A 22,285-nucleotide genomic window follows, 5' to 3' on the forward strand; every position below is an offset into this window, starting at 1 on the left:
GGTATAATCATATCTTTACAATAATGATATGTAGTTTATTTTAATCTGTCTGAATAATAGCAAAATAAATCAAATATCATTCTGATTCTGGGTTCTTTCCCATGGCTGTGTTGATTGAGTATACAAAATTTTGTTAAATTACAGAAGAATAGCATGACTAGAACAATGTAATCTTCTAAAACAACTATTATTTTATGTGAATTACTTGGGGATTTGGAAGGACAGCATTAAGCCCATATAACTGAAAATACTGAAGTTTAGGTATAAAATATAGCTAGACCCAATTTCCATGTGGTTTCAATTAAAAAACTGAATTTTTTTCAACTTTTCGGTCAAGACTACACTCTTGCTAAATTGGAATATTCATGGAACTCTTGTGTAAAAAATACTAAATGCAACTTAAGTACAGGACACTTTTCAAGTTTTTTAAGTTGTTATATAATAAGAACATAGGAGGAAGAAGTAGATTTTAAAATTGTTTCAAGATGCTTTAAAACATGTCACTTCCCATTCTATATAGTCACACATGCATAACAATTTGGATCCACTGTTCATATTTAGCACACATTTAGCAGGGGTACGTAAGGTAAGTATTTGTTAGGTATATTTCCTTCTAACTGTCTCATCCATTTTAGCATGCATTTTTATAATCCAAGCACAGCATAGTTTCATATTACATTATCTTCGAAAGTAAGTACATAATATGATAATGTTACATGGATTCTCTAAGAAAAGTTACATGGTAGTTATATTATTCTAATATTCCATAGAAAGAAACATAATAGGCATGCACTCTAATAGTGTGTGGTGTGGAAGGGTGTTCCTTTGGAATATGAAGTATAGTCCAGTCGTAAACAGATTGTGCTCCAAAACATTGAACATTGGCATTAGTTACTTCGGATTTTATCTAGAGGCTTTTCTCTGTTGGCTATCATTTCTAATTACTAAAAATGTTCAGATGTCCTTCATAAGGTCATAAGATTTCCACAATTCTCTAATTGCTAGACCATCTTTACTTTCATTGACAACTATTCCATGAGGGTCCTCTGCATACATGTTGTCAGGGTTTTGATTCAAAACTTTTTTTTTTACCAGAAAAAAAGATGATAAAAAGAGAAGCTGCCATGAATTAAACAATGCAAACTGCAAAATTGTAATAAATCACTGCTCTATACCATATTGATAAGCAAGAAGTAAGTTCACTTTGATGATTTACCAATACAATTTAAAACATACTTTGTAGGTAGAATCTTTTGATGTTGAAGTATTTTTTATATTCTTTTAGTTTTTGAATTATTAAATATTATTGTTGGTCATTTTACTACAATCATCTTTTATCTCTGCTGTTTTTTTTCCTTATGAAGTAAATAATTTTCAGTTCCTAATCACTAAAGATTGAACATCAATTCAGATTTTTCATTTTATTTTCCATTTGTAGATATCTGATCATGCTTATATCAAGAGTGGGTTTCAATGAGACACCTTACATGTCTATACCAGTACTTTTTAAAGTCGATATTGTTTTACAAAACAAAGATAATTGATCTTTAACTTAATCCCATTGGAAAGTTTGTTGAGAGCATATTCTGTTTAAACCATAATTGACCCACCATTTAGATTTACTTATTTACACCAAAATCTTTTCCTAGTCCAAAAAATGAACAAGAAAAGAAACTTAAAAACAAGGTCGAAATAAATTCCCAGGCCAAAAATTGAAGTTGTTTCTGCTTGGGGTGATAGGTCGGCAAACCAAACTTAGATAAGTTTTATATGCCTGTAAATTCTCCACTTGATCAGAAACACCCAGTCAGTTGATCCCCAAATGCCATATCAACTCGCGGCTCTCAACTTATTTGTTTCTTGATATTTGTAAATTAAGTCAGATATGTAAACCCAGCTAGTAAAGCCCTGTCTTCTCAGCTGCTGCTAAAGCTCTAGAAAATTTGCTCTCATGCAAACATCCCCGGGGTAGAAGTCTTCACTGCTTGATAAGCACTGTATACTCCCTCAATCCATGGATTGCTTTCCCTTAAACAAAGGACATCAAATTTATTACTAAATTGTTTCATTTTTGTCATTTCACAACAATAAATATAAATGTGTAGGTTTCAAGCCAATTTTCTGTAAATGTTTTAACAAAAGAAAGTCCAATTATAAAGATGATGCTCAATTCAATGTTTAAAAGTGAATAATTTTTCTCACTTTAATATTATTTATTCATTACATATAAATGATCTCCACTGCACTAACAGTAGAAAAAGGATGTGATGAGGTTCTGGGTGATGGTGGGGTTCGTGGGGTTCGGAGCTGACAGCCAAGAAAGAATTCTTGAAGACATCTTTGGTGCAAAAAGATGATTTTATTAGAGCCTGGGGACAGGACCAGTGGGCAGAAAGAGCTGCACTGGGATTGTGAAGAGTGGCTCCTTATATAGATGGGACTGGGGGGTGGTAAAGTCAAAAGGGAAGTTTCCAAAGTGATTTTCCTATGCTAAAGACACAGATTACTATAGGCCTAGCTATTATCTAGCTAAGGTTTTTCCCTCTAGCAAAATATTAACATTAAGACAGTAGGGAGTTCCTGGACTTTAGGCCCTTGATGGGATTGCCTTTTTCTTGTAAACTGGTGGACATTCTTATCAGTTTAACCTTTTTTTTTTTTTTTTGTCCTTTCCTGTTTTTGGGTAACCAGGAGTGTCCAAGGAATATCATATATATCCCACCTGGAGCAGAGGTGAGTGGGGGAAGGGGGAGAGAGACGTGCTAGTTTGTACTTTGTCCTCAGACTGTCTTATGCTCCCTCATCAGAATGTAATTAAATATAGAAGATATAAAGCGATCAATGTGGTTCTGTGTAATAATTTAGGTAGAGATCAGAAGGCCAATCTTAATTTACACACAGTCAATTATAGGCCTAAGTAACAGAAAATTTGAATCCAAAGTTGATTGAGAAGACAAGATTAGGATTTGTACTTCCTTGAATTTTAATCATTTTTATAACAGTTAGGTTTCTTTGACTTCCACAATGTTTACTTTGTAATAATACCCTTGATATAATTACAAGATCTGAGTAATTTATTTTCTAATAATTCAAATTTGTAAGTAGATAGAGCATTGCAAATAGTTATTTTTAGTAATAATTTGAAAATTAAATTTGAGATTGAAAAGTCTAGTGTTATAAATAGAATTAGTTTGAAAAACCTGAAATATAATGTTTTGGGTTTATCTTATTTTTCCCTCATTCTTTATTTCAGGGTTCATTAATAGGAGTCAAAAGTCTTCATAAATACATTTTATGAAACATCATGTCCCAGAAGTTATCTTTCCTTAGGTGGAAAAGGAAAGAAAAAGATTCAAAAATAAACAATAAAATAAGCTCAAATGCATATTTAGAGCTTTAGAGAGAGATTCAGGCTGAGGGAGAAGGAAATCTTATTTCTGTTATAATGTTAATATTTAGACCAACTTTTCATGTAAAGTTTTAGTTAATTAATTAATAATTAATTTTCAAATTTATGTCCAAGTTAACTAGCATATACTGCAATGATGATTTCAGGAGTAGATTCCTTAATGCCCCTTCCCCATTTAGCCCATCCCCCCTCCCACCACCCCTCCAATAACCTTCTGTTTGTTCTCCATATTTGAGTCTCTTATATTTTGTCTCCTTCCCTGTTTTTGTATTATTTTTGCTTCCCTTCCCTTATGTTCATCTGTTTTGTATCTTAAATTCCTCATATGAGTGAAGTCATATGATATTTGTCTTTCTCTGACTAATTTCACTTAGCATGATACCATCTAGTTCCATCCATGTAATTGTAAATGGCAGGATTTCATTCTTTTTCATTGCTGAGTAACAAAACCACCTCTTCTTTATCCGTTCTTCAGTTGATGGACATTTGGACTCTTTCCATACTTTGGCTATTGCCAATAGTACTGCTATAAACATTGGGGTGCATATACCCTTCAAAACAGCACACCTGTGTCCCTTGGAAAAATACCTAGTGCAATTGTTGGGTTATAGGGTAGTTCTGATTTCAATATTTTGAGGAACCTCCAAACTGTTTTCCAGAGTGGCTGCACCAGCTGAATTCCCACCAGCAGTGCAAAATAGATCTTTTTCCCACATCCTTGCTAATACCTGTTGTTTCCTGAATTGTTCATTTTAGCCATTCTGACAGGTGTGAGGTGATATCTCCTTGTGGTTTTGATTTTTATTTCCCTGGTGATGAGTGATGTTCAGCATTTTTTCATGTGTCTGTTAGCCATCTGAATGTCTTCCTTGGAGAAGTGTCTATTCATGTCTTTTGCCCATCTGTCACTGGATTATTTGTTTTTTGGGTATTGTGTTTGATAATTTCTTTACAGAATTTGGATCCTAACCCTTTATCTGACGTCATTTGCAAATATCTTCTCCCATTTCATTTGTTTCCTTTTAGTTTTGTTGATTGATTCCTTCACTGTGCAGAAGGTTTTTATTTTGATGAGGTCTCAATAGTTCATTTTTGCTTTTGTTTCCTTTGCCTCTGGAGGCATGTTGAGTAAGAAGTTGCTGAGGCTGAGGTCAAAGAGGTTTTTGCCTGCTCTCTTCTCCAGGATTTTGATGGCTTTCTGTCTTATGCTTAGGTCTTTCATCCATTTCGGGTTTGTTTTTGTGTATGGTGTAAGAAAGTGGTCCAGGTTCACTTTTCTGCATGTTGCTGTCCAGTTTTCCCAGCACCATTTGCTGAAGAGACTGTCTTTTTTCCATTGGATATTCTTTCCTGCTTTGTCACAGATTAGTTGGCCATACGTTGGTGAGTCTGTTTCTGGCTTCTCTATTCTGTTCCATTTATCTGAGTGTCTGTTTTTGTGTCAGTACCATACTGTCTTGATGATAACAGCTTTGTAATACATCTTGAAGTCCAGGATTGTGATGCCTCCTGCTTTGGTTTTCTTTTTCAAGATTGCTTTGACTATTTGGGGTCTTTTGTGGTTCCATACAAATTTTAGCATTGTTTGTTTTAGCTCTCTGAAGAATGCTGGTGTTATTTTGATAAGGATTGCGATTTAGATCAACTTTTGCCCTCCTGATAATCTTTACTTACCTAAACTCACAATACTTAATGTCTTGTAATGTAAACTTGCAAACTGAGCTCTGCCTAGCCCTAGAGCTAATCCTGAGACACGTAGCCAGGGCTTTAGAAATGCAGGGTGTCCCTTGAAAGCCCCATTCTCCAGTCCCTGCTGGCTTCATACTGGTGTGAGAGCTGACTCCTCACTACAATGTCCTGTATTTCCTTCTATTTCTCTTACCTACTCAATGGGCCCTTTACCAAACTTCCCTCTGGCACCTTTCTCAGCTTTTGCCAAACTCTGTTCCAACTCAGAATATTTTCTGTAGGCCATCTGACTTGTAGTTACCAGATTTGGCAAAAACAAAACAAAATAACAACAGAACTCTCAGTTACATATGAATTTTAGCTAAATAGCAAGTAATTCTCTTTATTTTTTAGTATAATATGCTTCATGCAGATTTATGGGACATACTAAAACACTAAGGAAAATTACTTGCTGTTTAGCTAAAATTCACATTTAACTAGACATCCTGTACTTTATCTGGCAATGCTACCTGTAGTAGATGTCTGCAACTATCTCAGCTATTTTGCATAAAGTTTTTTTTTTTAATTTCAATGCCAATCCAGGAGATAAGTATTAGTATGATAGGGAAAGATAGAATTAAATAGGCAGAGAGGGGACGTTTAGGACCTGAGGTCTCTGGGTAGGGAAAAACCACATATTTTAAAACAATGCTGGAATTATCTTACCTGAGCAAACTCCTTCGGGCATAAGATTCCTCTTAAGAATGTACAACACCACCTACTCTCTCTCAGGTTTCCCTTAGGAATTTGACAAACAAAAGCCCTCACTAAAAATAAATAAACCTTAAAACTTGTATTATAGTGGAACAATGTGACCATAGTCTGACTCTTTCCACAATGGAATTGAGCCAATCAGGAATGAACAATCCAGCAGGTAGAGTTATCCAGACAATAAGGGTAAACCTGAGAAGGGATGAGAGGGAAGGGCGGTGTTGGAGGAAGGGTGATGTTATTTACCTCAAATCCTGGGGTTCCTTCTCTCACCGCTTTGAAGAATGAAAAAGTGGACACAAAATGAGGAGCAGGGAAAAGTCTATTTGAGTATAAGATCAGAAAGGAAGAATAGTATGAAAGCTCTCTTTACAGAGAAAGAGCATTTGAATGTGAATGCCTGGGACTATCATGAAGGGTCCTTGTGTTATAAGGTTCTGGTCAGCCATCCCTACCCTTTCCTTCCCCCTCCCTGTTTCTTCTTAGGTTCTGCCCTTATTGGCTATGTCACTCTAAATGCCTAGTCATTCCTTTTTGATTGGCTTGTTTCTATTGTATGAAGAGTGATCTATGGCCATGTCACTCCTTGTGAGTCATACATTTTATGGATAGTTTACTACTTATTTTAGTTAGGTGTTTTGTCAAATTCCTGAGGGAAACCTGAGGGGGAGTAGGTGGTGTCTGTTACATTCTTAAGAGAAACCTTAAGACTGAGGGGGTTTGCTGTGGTCAGACACTCCCAGCATTGTTCCAAAACAAATGTTTTTCCATACCCAGGGACCTCAGGTCCTAACCTTTTCCTCTAAGCCTACTGAATCCTATCATTTCCTATCATAGTGAGACCACTGCACTCCACGTATTGAGGTAAAAATCCTGCAACATTAGCACTCCCATATTAAAGATGAGAAAACTAAGGGTAAATGGGATTCAAGTATTGGCTCTTTCACTTTCCCAATGGCACACAAAAATTCTAATGGGAGCAAAGCATAGGGAAGCAGTACCTGTGTTCTTCCATCAGACCACAGGATTCAAATCGGATCTCTGGTTTTTATTAATAAGTGTAGAGTTTTGAGCAGCTTAAGCTCTTTAAGCTTCAGTGTCCTCTCACACTACCTGTTGATGATGACCATACTTCCTTAGAGAGCTACTTAATGATAATGAAGTCTTGAGCAGACAGCTAGAGCATGTTAGCAGTTAATACATTTTAATCGATGCCATTAATACATAAAACACTACATAGGCTCACAATTATTCATCCAAGCCCATTTAGTTAGTACTTTCTTTTTTTAAAATTATTTTAATGTTTATTTATTTTGAGAGAGAGAGAGCACAAATGGGGGAAAAGCAGGGAGAAAGGGAGACAGAGAATCCCAAGTAGGCTCTGCACTGACAGCGAAGAGCTAGACGTGGGGCTCGATCCCACAAACCATGAGTTCATGACCTGGGCCAAAACCAAGAGTCAGACGCTTAACTCACTGAGTCCCCCAGGTGGCCCATAGTCAGTACTTTCTTTAGTAGATTCTGACCACACAGTGAGGCTTAATTATTATTACTTATAAGTCATATGGAAAGCATATTCCTTAAGGGTTCAGTTAGTTTAATTATAACTGCATTCATTTTATTTTAACACATTAATTTTCCTAACAGGGTTGCATGATATTTCCCTGAATGTTAAAGGACACCTAGAAGGCACTACATAACATATTATGTGATCTGAGGTCAATATTTTATTATCACTTACAGTAGCTGGCATATCAGAGGTTATTTCCCCCTCCAGCTCCCTGTCTTGCTGTTCCTACGACCTTTCAGACTGTTGTAAAGTTGCTTACTTCCTGCTTTAGTTCTCAGAAAACTGCTGCTTCCGATTTTCCTCTCATCTTAAAAATTAAAGGGATAGTTCCTTTAGAATTTAGGGTATGTTAGATACCAAAAGACTCCAAGTGATGAAATACCTCCTTTTCTGTGGAATAAATATCAAAGAAATATTTCATGATAGCTTTTTTTGATGTTCAGAATATTTGGGTGGTGGTTTTATTTATTTTCCTTTTGATTTCCATCTCCCGATTCCCTTAGCGTGTGCGCTGCAAAATCCGAGTTACTGACAGCCTGACTTCTAACCAAGTGGTTTGCATTATATTGAGATACATTGTTTTCCAAAATAGAAAATAAATGAATGAATAAAATTAGGTAGATGATTATGATGCTGACACAAAACCAAATTAGTCACATTAATCACTGTACTAGTCCCATCAGCATACAAACATGTCGTGATAGCGCTCATAAAAATGCAGAAACAATTGTGAAAAAAATTGACATGATTGGAGCCATTTTATAATAGAGCCCAGGCAGCCACTACAGAGAGAAACTGCTTTACCTGCCTTTGTTTGCACTGGGTCAAAACCTTTGTACTGGGCAAAGAGCAAGTCTTTTAAGCAATGTTTTAGCAATCGGTGGGAGAACAGATACCCAATCACAAGACGGACCGCTCTGAACTCTCAGTCCACAGTGGATAACTGAAGATAAAACCAGCAGTCCATTAATATATAAACCAGAGTGGTTTGTGACTCAACACCCATAGAAAGCATGTTAACACCCATAGAAAAGCCTTTGTTTTCCTTCAACTCATGTAATTGCCTCATGCCTTTTCCTCAAAAATCTGCCCTGGTTTCACCTACGAGTGAAACACTATTTGGGTCTCTATCTGAATCTGTGCTCCCCAAATTGCAATTGTTTTATTCCAAATAAACACTCTTGTCTCTCATCATGGCTCTTTATTTTAAGCTGACATGATCAAAATGGTTCTTGCTCTCTCTCGTCCCCACATCTCCTGATTCGGCTTCCTTGCCACACTTCAGAGTAAGCTTTCTTGGAAAAACAGATTCAAATAGAAATTTCTAATTCCTCTTCCCCCTTTCTCATTGGCATCTCCATTAAGGTTGTACTTCTCACCATTCCATCAAAACATCACGTCTTTGCCACCAATAACCCATAGACTTTTGTATAAGTTTCATATAGTTTTCATTATACCCGTTCTATATTTGATACTCGTATCACTCCCTCTTTGCAATGTTTTCTTCATTTGCTCTGGGGGAGATACTTTGTTCTTATAGTTGCGTTTCTAACTTGTTGACTAGTCATTCTGAAGCCAGTAAAACATGATTGGAATTATGGCTTTTCAGCAAAACATGGAATTCTAACATTTTTGACCTCTTTGGATTATTATGGTGGTTTGCAACAGTTTATCAGATAAAATACAGGTTTGTAGTTAATATTTTAACTCTTGTCTTAAAACAAATATTATTTTGATATCAACCCTTAGAGACAGATACACCAAAAATAATGTAATTTGTATAAGCTACTCAATTGCTTTTATATAACAGAGGTCTGTGAACACATGAATATTAACATTTCATTCACAATAAATCTACAGATCATCTTTTCAGGTTAATAGTACCTATCATGCTAATAGGAAGGAATCTAGGTAAAGTATTAACATGTAAAAACTAAAAGTAGGGTGCATTTATGCTTTTTAGGGCTCAGAATGTTACTGACTGAAAAGGAAAATTAGAGCAAGAATAAAATCTGACCAAATACATTTTAGTTGTATCTGATCGTGCAACAGTCAGAAGAGTAGTATTTTATACAGTAAAATATTTAAAATCACATTTTGGTTACTGTATTTTGTTACATAGTGAAATATTATGTGTTACTTTGTATGTGACAAGTCTTTTGAGGCATTTCATTTATATATTACTGAAATTATGACTTTGATTTTTTTAAATAATTGATTAACTCTAATTTCAGACTGAGTGTAAGATTTCCAAGTTAAAAAAACTTAATTTTTCCAAATACAGAAAACATGTAGAAAAACACATAATGAATCACATTGTTATTTTCAAGTAAATGGGTCCTATCAATGTGATTTTCCATGCTTTAATGAGCCCTTTTATACTATAAAAGCATTGATTTTCCTCTACTTCACTGTGATATAGTATTCCAAAACATTTAGTCAAACATATTTTAGTTTTACAGCTATCTTCATAGATGTAGCCCTTTGGGAGATCTAATTTCTCCTCAATCCACTGTCACTGATGGTAAAATATTGCTGCACTATGAAATGGTTTTGCAGGTGATCTTATGTTACTTTAAACTGTCCCATAATGTAATTCCTCCTTTTCAAATAAGTTACACTAATGGATGTATTTTTTTTTTAACATACATTTATATTCTGACTGTTAAATTTAAGATACTTTATAGGAACACTGCAGCTAACATTCACTGTTTTATTACTTACTGAGTAATTCCTCACCTAATTCCTAAAGTCGGGGCGCAGAACTTGAAGTTCTAGAACATTGATGCTGTCATGATAGCAATAAAATAAATCCAAGGGGATTGGAACTGTGACCCTTTTGCAAAGTCATCAAAGTGTTTCAGTTAGGTTAATTATGATAATGTACCACAAATAATTATAGAATCAAAGGGTAAGGACTTTTTTCTTCACTCTGGAAACCACATGAACTATTATCTGTCAGAAAACCTAATTATAAGCCTGATAATAATTGCAGTAGATGACCAGATGACAGTCTTTCACAAACTTAAACTTCTCTCTGTATCTCATGATGTCTAATTTTAGTCTGTTCTCTGCTCTTACCCTTGTAACGTTAACCAGGTAGGTATCAGCATGCTAACACGTTAAAATTATTAGTTTGCAACTAAATGCATTTCCTAAGAATGTTTAATGACTGCTTTCAATAATTCATGGTGACGGCAGCCTGGTGAATGGATAGTACAAGGAAATGAAAGTTAATAGTCTTGAGTCATAGTTAATCTTTGTTCTGTCACCTATTAGCTCTAATTCACTTTTCTTCTGTGGACCACACTTTTCCCATCTGAAATGTTAGATAGTGTCATCATTTCATCATTTTTCATTCCTAATAATAGAATCCCTATACTTCATACCTTGTCAGTACAGTGGTATCACTCACATTAAAACAATCTTTAACAGCTCTCTTTTTGCTACTTAAGGCAATTCTTATGAAGAAATGGGCTGTAATGAAGTCCTAGAATATTTATTTTGTTAAGTTAAAACATATAATAAAAATAATTTCGGGGTGCCTGAGTGGCTCAGTCGGTTAAGCGTTCGACTTCGACTAGGTCATGATCTCTCGGTTTGTGGGTTCAACCCCCATGTCCCGCTCTGTGCTGACAGCTAGCACAGAACTTGGAGCCTGCTTCAGATTCTGTGTCTCCCTCCCTTTCTGACCTTCTCCTGCTCATGCTGTCTCTCTCAGAAATAAATAAAAACATTAAAAATTAAAAAAAATAATTTCAAGTGTAATTTAAAAATTAATTTCTTGGTGAAGGGATTTATATAAATTTTACAAAATGAATAGAAAGACATACTAAATTCCTCTGGAAAGATTTAGAATGAGGAAGCACTGTTTCTTTACTCACACTTGCTTTGGTTTTCCTCAGTGTTTCTATTTTCTTTCGAAAACACATAATGATTGCAGGAGAGGAAAAAAACACACACACAAAGAAAATATCTTCATTGGAAAAAATAAGTGTGGTTGAAATATTCTTTCAATCACTTTATTTCCTGTGCTGTATATAAGTAAACAAGATACAAACATCCCTATTAAATACTAATAATATTAAATCCACTTCACATTATAAATATTAGAAAAAACATTATTATAGAGTATGTTCCTAGTAGTATAGTGAAGTTATAACTATGGTATGTGAAACACCCATCCTTTAGTGCATGTGTGAATGTGTGTGTGTGTGGGGGGGGTGTATGTTTATATAAATGAACTTTGTTTCTGATTTGGAATATTTAGGATATATCTATATACTTATATACACCTGGAATTTGGGATATGTATACATATATCTCTACATCCCAAATATTCTATTCTAACTGTATATATGTGTCCCAAATATTCAAAATATATATGTATATGTGTGTATATATATGTGTGTGTGTGAGTGTGTATGTATGTATATATCTGTGTGTGTGTGTATCCATTCCAAATATCCCATATCAGAATCAAAGGTCATTGCTTTAGAAACTGCCAAATCTGTAATTGTAAACATTATACTACAATTTAGTACATGGAGGCATACTTATTTTTAAATTGTCTCAATTATTTAAAAAAATGCTTGTGCACTAAAAAATTATGGCTTAGCATTTGATTTAATCACACCTACTTCCCAGTAGAGAAATCAAGAGCTGTTCTTATTTATTTTTAATAGATCAGTGAATCATCAGATCAAAAGTTTATCAGTATATTTTTGTTCCTATATAATTAATTGTCCCATCTGTGATAAAGTTTCTTATAGTATACGGACTAAATAATAAATAAAATACAGGAGAGCAGCAATGGATAAGATGATGTGAGGTTACAAATATTTTGTTAGGTAATTTTTTTGTTTCGTGGTATGAAAATAGTACAAAAGAAAAGTGATTTGTGCTATAACATTTATTTCTGGCAAAAATGTGTTAGGAAGCATTAACCACTTTTGAAGGATTCTGAATAAATGAGTTATCACCAAAAAGATAGAAGCAAGTTAACTGCCTCGATTTTGCAGTTTGTCTTTATTTGTTTGAAAACTTAACTGATTAATTAATATGGACCTGGGGTGTCAAACAATTGTACATTTTATTGGGGGGAGGCAGGTTTGATTTTTAGATAAGAATAGATTGGAGTAGTTTATGCCTGGTGGGGAACGAGGGATTAAATTTTTTAGTGGGAAGGAGGAATGCAATTCCCTGTAAATGAGAAGATAATATTTAAATATGTCAATAAGGGAGGTATATTTATATGCCCATTTTATAGATAAGAAGAAGTAGGGAATTTTAAGCAATTTGCTTAGGGTATGTGAACACAAGATCTGTAGAAAGATTACCACTGGACACGTCAGAGAAGTCACTTACAATTGGGAAGACTGTGTATCTACACTGTGAATGGCTCCCCTCGAAGTTGCATCCTGGAGGAGCTCTGGATACAGCCCCTTGGAGCCTACAGTAAACAAAAGATGCTCTCAAACAGTAAGAAACGACTGGAAGGATCTTCGAATAATGATCCTCCTCTATCTTACATTATACTACTAATTATGTTTTGGCTATTTACTTTCTTTAGCTGTTCTGGCCTCTCTGATAAATTAAGTTTGATTTCACCAGTTTCCTGTATAATTGGGATAGTGCTGAATGGATGTCATTAAGTGCTGCTTAATTTAATTCCTTGGCCATCAAGTTATTATGTGGATGAATGATTGATGGATAAATATGTGAATTGATATTTCGACATATATTAGTACAGAGTATTGGATGTAATGCACATATGGACCTGTGTACTATTTGGGTACAGTTTTAAATTCATTTTCAGAGATCAGATTGAGGCAAAAGCAGAAGCAAGCAAAGTGCATGTAAGTGGTAATTAACAAAGGCTCACGTGATATTGTAGCTTCTGTTTTATAAGGAATTTCAAGCACTACAACTAAAGATACCAAATTTGAATACAATTTAGTGCTACCAAAGAATGTTTTCTTATTTTTGCCAAAAAATCAAATGAAAAAGGCTTTTATATGTCTTGGAAATTGATGAATTTTCTAAAGTGACTATCAAAAATACGTTTCATATAACTGAATGAAAAATATAAAGGTTAAAATTCCCTTAAAATACAAATGGGAGTAGTTTGGGCTTTCATCTTCATCCATGATGGAGTGACTTAAACTGGATTAGCCTTCCCATCATAAACAAGTTTAATACTGTATAGCAAACAAACGAAAACAAAAACCAAAGCAATGACTTTCAGGAACCAGACCACAGGCAGTAGAAGTCTGTGTTATACGAGAGAAGGGAATTGCCAAGGTGAGCCTGTGTTTACCATGGTTACTTACATAAGGATAATTCCTTAGCTAAGATGCAGGGAGCTTAAGCCTAAGCAGTACAGTAGCTTCACTAAGGTCAAGAGACAGAAATAAGAGTTCCTGATATAGATGGAGCTAGAATCTGTGGAGCAGGACTCCAGAAAGAGGGAAGTGAGGCTCACATTTTCTTCAAGGGCTCACTACAGATCTGGCTAAGGCCTGGGCTAACTACATAGAGGATGAGATTATAAAAGGACTGATCAGAGAGAAGATGCTGTAGAGCTGAGAACAGAAAAGAGATGGAACAGTTAGAGAGTAAATAACTATTGCAAAGTTGTCAGCACTTAAAAATATGTCATTATGGGGCGTCTGGGTGGCTTAGTCGGTTAACCGTCCGACTTTGCTTAGGTCATGATTTCGCGGTTGGTGGGTTGGAGCCCCGTGTCGGGCTCTGTGCTGACTGCCAGCTCAGAGCCTGGAGCCCATTTCAGAGTCTGTATCTCCCTCTCTCTCTCTCTCTGACCCTCCCCTGCTCACGCTGTCTCTCTCTCTCTCTCTCCTAGAAATAAATAAAAAATCTTTTTAAAAAATATGTCATTAATACCTCTTTAATGTTCTGTGTCCAGCTGGATGGATGGTCATGCCTTAGAAGTAAGGAATACAATAAGACCTAGTCTATCCCACCCTGACAAACTATTAAACCAAGTGCTCACAAAGCCCTCAGTGAATACAGACTTTTGAGTTTAAGTCCTGCCAGGTTGGATGATCTATAAAATATATTGGACCTTCCTTGGATCCACTCGAACAAAGTATAAAACCATGCTGGTTACACATTTGAGACAAATTCAAGTCTACATACATCCTTTAATTAAATGGCCTGGTAAAATAGAAACATACTCTTCAGTGGAAGCATACATTCTTCAGAGAAGGATAAAACAATATAGAGTTTTTGCTTCATATAATCCACAAAGTCTAGTATAAATTTGAAAATAACTAAGCATGGAAAGACATAGAAAAATAGAAACTGAAGCCAGAAATTAGATGAGTAAAGAAAACCTGAAGTTATTTTAGGTATGTATAAGAACTTTAAAAAATAATATATTTTATATAGGACACTGGGAGGGACTCTTGGCAAAGAAATGAAACAATTTTTAAAAAAGGAAATTTTTATCTGAAAACTAAAATAAAAAAAAATTCATGAGATACATTCAGCTACAAATTGGAGAAGGTAGAAGAGTCAGTGAGCTTGCAGAAATCAATAAAAAGTATTTGATTTGAAAAACAGAGACGAAATTGAAGAAAGGAAACAGAAATTTAGTCACCTGTGGAATAATATTAAACCATTTAGTATATGTATGATTGGAGTTTTAGAAGGAGATGAGAATGAGGGGGCATAAAGAATATTTGATGAAATGCTGACCCAAATATCTCGAATATGACATTAAAAGTCAACAAGAAGAATCTTAGTGAACCTGAGACCAAAAAAAAAAAAAAAAAAAAAAATCATACTTGGAAACGTCATGAATGAACTATTGAAAACCAAAGATCAAGAGAAAATTTTGAAATCAACCAGAGGGGGAAAAAGAAGGTACTGCATACACGGGGAAAATCATATGAATAAAAGCTCACTTCATATCAGAACTAGAGAGACAAAAAGACAATGGAACACATCTTTAAACTGATGAAAGAGAAAGAAAAATAGGTCAATGCAGAATCTTATATTCCTACCAAAAAAAATCCTTCAATTCAAGTAAAATAAAGACACTTTCCGGGGCGCCTGGATGTCTCAGTCGGTTAAGCATCTGACTTCGGCTCAGGTCATGATCTCACAGTTAGTGGGTCGGAGCCCCGCGTCAGGCTCTGTGCTGACAGCTAGCTCAGAGTCTGGAGCCTGTTTCGGATTCTGTGTCTCCCTCTCTCTCTGACCCTCCCCTGCTCATGCTGTCTGTCTTTCTCTCTCTCAGAAACAAATAAAACATTTAAAAATTTTAAAAAAGACACTTTCATATAAAAGAAAACAGACAAAATTTGTACCTAGCCAAAGTACACAATGAGAAATTCTAAAGAATGTTCTTTACCATGAGAGGAAATGATACCGAATGAAAACTAGAATCCACGGGTAAGAAAAAAGAACATTGGAAATGGCAAGTCTGTGGGTAAATATAAAAGATCATTTTTCTTTTTTTCATAAATTTACATAAATATAACTGATAGTTAAAGTGAATAAGATTTTAAGAGAGATTTTATATTACACATTGCCTAAACATGTGACAGCAATATTAAAAATCATTGAGAATGCATGAAATGATGTTGTCAGTTGCCTGACTCTGTGAAGTAGTAAGGGTGAAATAGAAAATGGGGAGCATGAATTGTGAAGAAAGTGGCAAAATGCCAGTTGCAAAATGAAAAATGTTTCAGTATTAACTCTAAGTTGACTTTCATAAATTAAAGAAACAATTGTTACCCCTAAAGCAACCACTGGAAAACATATTAAAGGTAAATTAAGACGTCTGTATAAAAACAAAATGGGGGAAAAAAACCCTTTCACTTCGGGGGAAAAAAACTACAAAGGAACAACAGGAAGAACGAATCAAAAAACTGTAAGATGGTATACTTAAAATCATATTGAGAATTACATTAAATGTCAAATGGATTAATCATACCAATTGTAAGGAAGATTTCTTTAAAAATATAAGTGGAAGAAAAGGATAGAACAAAACATGTAAACATAAGTATGGGAACCTTGACACGTCTATCTTAATATAAGGCAAAGCCAACTTCAGGATGAAGAGACATTTCATGATGATAAAACAGTCAATCAACCAGGACTATATAATCCTAACTATGCATAGAAATTAATGGCATAGATTTAAAATACTAAAAGAAACTAGGAGAGCTAAATAGAGAAATGAGTAACACCACGGTTACAACTGAAGATGTTAATACCTCTCTCTCAGCATTTGGAACAAGTAGACAAAATTATTGGCAACAATATTAGAAGACCTGACAAACTGTGAGCTAATTAATTAATGGAATGAATTATAACAAACAACTAAAGAGCATGTAAAATAATCACCCATATAGATCATATGCTGGGTCATAAAATAGTTCTTAATATATTTCACAGGAGAAAATTTTACTGAGAATTATCTCTCACTAGAATGGAATTAAATTAGAAATAAACAACAAAGTATCTAGAAATTATCCAAATACTTGGAAGTTAAATAACAGTATAATAAATCACCCATTGGCAACATAAAAAATCATGTAGAAAAAAGATTATTTTGAATTTAATTATAACAAAAAGTGCAATATGTACTAGACATTATTTAAGAAGGACAATTTGTTAAAAACATTTTATGGGCCATGAACTTGATAACTTGTGTTTCTAAAGAATTATTACAACTCCTACTTCGACCTTTTTTTTACTTTCTTAATGTGTTGTTTTGGAACTATAAAGAAGTAGAAACCTGTAGTTTCTCAATCTTGGTATTATTCGCATTGGGAATGAATAATTCTTTGTTGTGGAGGCTGTTCTGTGCTTTCTTGGAAGTGTAGGAGCATCCCTGGCTTTCACCCCCACTCCCTGTTGTGACACTCAAATACAGTTCCAGACACTATTGAATGTTCCCAGGGGTGGGAGTGCGAAAGGGTAGGGGATTAATCTCCTTGCATTGAAAACCACAGTTAGAACATCATGTTTGTGGTCAGATAGATGTGAATGGATTTATAAACTGTATATTTACGAACTTTGTTTCCTTTGGAGTTTACTTAACTATTTTAAACTTGCATATTTATTCATAGATATACCTTGAAAAAAGATAATGTATACCAGGAGATTAACATTATGTTTTTGCCATCAAGTCAACTCTCAACACTCATGAAGTATTATTATTTTTGCTCAACTGTGCACATATGAACTGTAAAGACACCCCCAAATGAAATGACAACATGTGATAGCTAAACTACATTGAAAGTTTACCTTAATCTTTATGGTTTACAATCTTATTTACATGAATTTGTCTTTACGGTTGAAATGTGTCAACCTTCATATATTTCTCAGTAAAATATATCAATAATAGAAGTAGATTGGGATTAAACAATCTATTCTATTAAGCGTCAAAGATTCTCTTCTTGGAACTGTTGCTATCTGTGTGTCAAGATATTTGCCACATCTGATTCTCTATGTCCTCCATGTGACATGAGAAAATATAAATTCCTTAATGATTTCAACATGCAAAATATAAAGTCCTTTAAAAATTATAGGCATCAAAATTTTAAGAAATATATCTCCTTAAATTCTTTATGATCTCTAGTTATAAGAAAGAATTTAAAAGATATTAAAATGATTTAATATGGGCATAGCCTTTAGGGAGGGATCAAAATGATATACAAATAATTCCAACATTGCTCCAGTAATGATGATCTTTCTTCAGCAGAAATTGAAGTTGATGTTGAGAAGGCATAAGATATTGCACCACTACAGATAAATTTATAGCCCACAAATCTTGAAAATATATACATTTAAAAAAAAACCATTTTAATGTTTTTATTTGTGTGTGTGAGAGAGAGACAGCATGAGCTGGGGAGGATCTGAGAGAGAGGGAGACACAGAATCTGAAACAGGCTTCAGGCTCTCAGATAGCTGTCAGTGCAAAGCCTGATGCGGGGCTCGAACCCACAAACTGTGAGATCATGACATGAGCCGAAGTCAGATGCTTAACCGACTGAGCCACCCAGGTGCCCCTATATACATTTGTTTTACTCATTCTATCCTTTACCTATTTTTGTTCAATCACTGGATAACATTGGATAACCATATATTTGGTAAATATGTTATATACCCATGGTAGTACTCTAATGAGTGTGTATCCAGTAAAACCAGTTTCTCTTTTCAGAAACCTCTTTAGTCTAGGTTAGGAGGCTCAGCTTAGGATAAAAAATAGCACAGAGACAAGTCACAGTCAATCACTTCTGTGGAGAGTGAAAAAGAGGTCTGAAGCAATTACAACTCTAAGAATTAAAGATATGCTTGGTGAAACATGTAGGTGCTCAGGATCTTAAAAAGAGTGGGAGTGTGTCCTTAAAAAGGAGAGAGGTGGATATTCTAAACAGGGCTCAGAGCAAGAACAAGACTCCATGGTGTATTAAGCTTGAAATCTTTGGCATTCATGAGATAACTGGCCTGCCAAGAAGCCAGATATTGTTACAGAATATGGGTTGCAGTAAGATTATAGAAACCTCTTAATGAAAGATAGAATTTTAGCCTTAGACACAGTGGATAAGCATTAAACATTTTTGAGAATAATTATATTATACAAATCATTTGTAGAAAGATATATATAGTGACATGAAGTACAATGAATCTCAAATGGAGGTTGGAAAAGAAAACCAGAATGCGATAATACTAGTATCAACATTTTTTCAATTAAAAAAGATAGTATGACAGATTAGATTAATACATCCATCAATTTGTGTGTCTGTAAGTACTCCACTTAAAAATAGGTGCCAAAATTTCTATATTTTTTCTTCTTCCAATTGATATAAAGTATCCCAGTATATAAAATTCTTTTTGGGATTACAAAAAAAAACCAAAACAAAAAAAACCCTTATTTTCTATACATATTCATTCGTACATTTGAGAAATACACAAATTAGAAAATACATTTCAACAGATTATTTTCTTCTGATTCTTGAGGATATAATATCACAATGTTTATAACACATAAGGAAAAATGGGTTCTTTTGTCATGTTTCTGATTGTCTAATGTTAGCTATATGACTACTCAAGCTCAACTCAGCTTAGCTAAACATGGGGACCCTTGTAGCTGCCCTTTTCTAATACAGGTCACCTGAAAGCTCTGAACAAATCTATTGGGGGAAAACTTGATAAAATATCAAACTCTGCATGTGTTTTTGGAGTAATCTGAGGGCCAACTCCATCACCATCTTGCCCTTTCATTTTCTTGATCAGGAATGTGTTTTTTCACCTACCAGTTACCACTACCTCTACGTAAAAACACGAGGAGAAGATATATTCTTATCCTTCCCTAAACCTGTAAACACTATAAATATCAGGTTCAAGAGTATGGTCACAATTACTGTAGTTTTCAAGGTAATCATCCACTTGCATACAAACTTTGGCTAATATTACTAAAGTACTTCACAGTATTTTGGAAATGAAATCAGAAAATATATTTTGTAAAAAAATTTGAGGATCTATTTTAAGTACCCTGATGTAAGAAAGTGAGATCCATTATACAATAAAAACCCAAACTAGCTTATGGTACAAAAAGAATAAATAACTAAAACATGCCTGTGCCTTTAATGAAGTCTACACCAGAAAGCAAGCAAATCTAAGCAAAAGCAATCACAATCAAACAAAAACAATTCAAAAAATCAGCACTTACCCATATTTTGCAAAATTTGCCCAGTATTTCATGATGGATCTACTCAAAATTTCCTCAGCTTTTGTATAATTAACTCTTCTTTCCAGAGGCAAACCAAAGACAAATTCAATTTCATAACCATGCATCACTCCCATCCATTCTGGCCAAGGAAGTTGGGAAGATCGGTGTTCAAAATAGTAGAAAAATGCATTATTTCCCAATTCTGAGAACTTTGCGGTGAACGCCAAGGCAGGGCATATGATGTTGTAATCTCCAAGCACATCATCCAAGGCCTCACGGTAGTTTTCAGCTCTCTGATCATCTAACAAGTCCACGTAATGAAAAAGGATCGACTCCCTTCCAAATTCACTCACTCCTGGAAAATACATTTTTAAACCTTCTTGAAATTCTTTTCTAGTTATGATACTGTCGTTATCTTTGCTGAACCCAGGAGCACCATATACTAAAAATGCTGTTCCTTCATCTTTATTAACACCCACCAAGATCTGGGTTTTTTTGAACTGTCCAAGTTGGAGTAGTGTTTCTGGCATGTCAGTGAGAAAATCACCATCCACAATTGGACCAAAGTTTACAGATAAAAGAGTATCAGAGGGGACGACCAATACTTCATTCCATAGAATTTCCTGGGGATCTTTGTTTCGAAGGCATTTGATTATCTCTGTATCATTTTCTTTAGAGCAACCAATAAATTTAGCTAAGGTCAGTGTTCTGTTCTTGGCTTCATCCAGAGACATTACTGCCCAAGGAGCATTAGAGGATCCACTTTGCAGAATGGCTCTGGTAAACAATGGCTGGCTTCTAGGAGAAAGTAAATGAAGGCTAACTGAACCCGCACCTGCACTTTCTCCAAAGAGAGTTACGCTTTTAGGATTTCCACCGAAGGCTGCTATATTTTTTTGGACCCACTGAAGTGCCAACTGTTGATCAAATAAGCCCATGTTCCCTGGTACCTCAGGATTTCCTGGTAAAGCTAAGAATCCTAGGGCACCCACCCTATAATTCATTGAAACTACAATAACTCTTTCAACCTGAGCCAGAAACTTGCCATCATAAACAGGTAAAGATGATGTTCCGGTTTGAAAACCACCACCATAGATCCATACCATTACAGTAGCATTTTTTGGTTTAGGTGTTGGAATCCACACATTCAGATATAAACAGTCTTCACTTAGATCAGTGTTTGGGTTCCACATCTCTGATCCAGGGAAGCCTGGGAAACTTTGATCTGTGTTTTGATAGCAAGAATTTGCATATTTTGTGGCATTCCAAATATCAGACCACTTGGTCAAGAATTGCGGCTTTTTGAATCGGAGTCTCCCCAGAGGAGGCTGTGCATAGGGAATTCCCAGAAAGGCTGTCACTGTGCCACCGAGAACGGGCAAGTTGATCCCTCTGACTTTTCCGTTCTTGGTTGTAATTATGAGGTCTTCTTCGGTGCGTGACTTCTCAATGAGCACCCAGAGCAGAAGAAACCGCAAGAGAAATTGGATGTTTATGATTGTACCCTTGCTCTGCATATTGATTTCTGAAAGAGAGGTGATTAGGAAGTTTTAAAAGCCTCATGCATCAAGCATTATATCTTATTTATGATCATTAACTAAAATACAGTAGTTCTTATTAATCCTACCAATTATAAAAACTAATAAATCTGCTACCACTATAAAGGCTTTGTAAAAAAGAAAAAAACCAGAAAATGCTTGGCGATATTTCACTTTTCAATTTAGAACAGAAATTAATGGAATGGAAAAGTAGAAATTATTTTACTTTGGAAAAATTCATTATCAAGTGTCTATAAAAATTACTTAGTATTTTTTTAATGTATGTTTAGTTTTGAGAAAGAGAGAGACAGACATGAGTAGAGGAGGGACAGAGAGGGAGGGAGACACAGAATCCAAAGCAGGATCCAGGCTCTGAGCTGTCAGCACAGAGCCCGAGGGAGGCTCAAACCCAGGAACTGTAAGATCATGACCTTAGGTGAAGTCGGAGGCTTAACTGACTGAGCCACCCAGGAACCCTAGAAAATTTAGTATTTTAAAGAGGAAGTTTGTCCCAGGCACATATTTATATATATATATTTCTCCACCATACACAGACCCATCGAAAGTGGAATTAAGTAGGAGTCAACTTATGACAGATATAATTTCTACCTTGGTTA

The 22,285-nt window shown here is 35.0% G+C and overlaps 1 protein-coding gene across 6 annotated transcripts in view; it reads right to left on the bottom strand.

The window, feature by feature from the left end:
• BCHE (butyrylcholinesterase) overlaps positions 1-22,285 on the bottom strand; it is a 69,156-nt gene that overhangs the window by 30,555 nt on the left and 16,316 nt on the right. For all 6 annotated transcript variants that reach the window (XM_077752221.1, XM_077752218.1, XM_077752223.1 and 3 more), the window contains one exon: positions 20,131-21,655. In XM_077752221.1, the coding sequence (XP_077608347.1) occupies positions 20,131-21,647 (1,517 nt within the window). In that variant the 5' untranslated portion in view covers positions 21,648-21,655. The remainder of the gene's footprint in view (positions 1-20,130; positions 21,656-22,285) is intronic.

This window comes from Crocuta crocuta, unplaced genomic scaffold (genome assembly GCF_008692635.1).
Source record: "Crocuta crocuta isolate KB4526 unplaced genomic scaffold, BGI_CrCroc_1.0 scaffold21, whole genome shotgun sequence".
Classification (NCBI taxonomy): domain Eukaryota; kingdom Metazoa; phylum Chordata; class Mammalia; order Carnivora; family Hyaenidae; genus Crocuta; species Crocuta crocuta.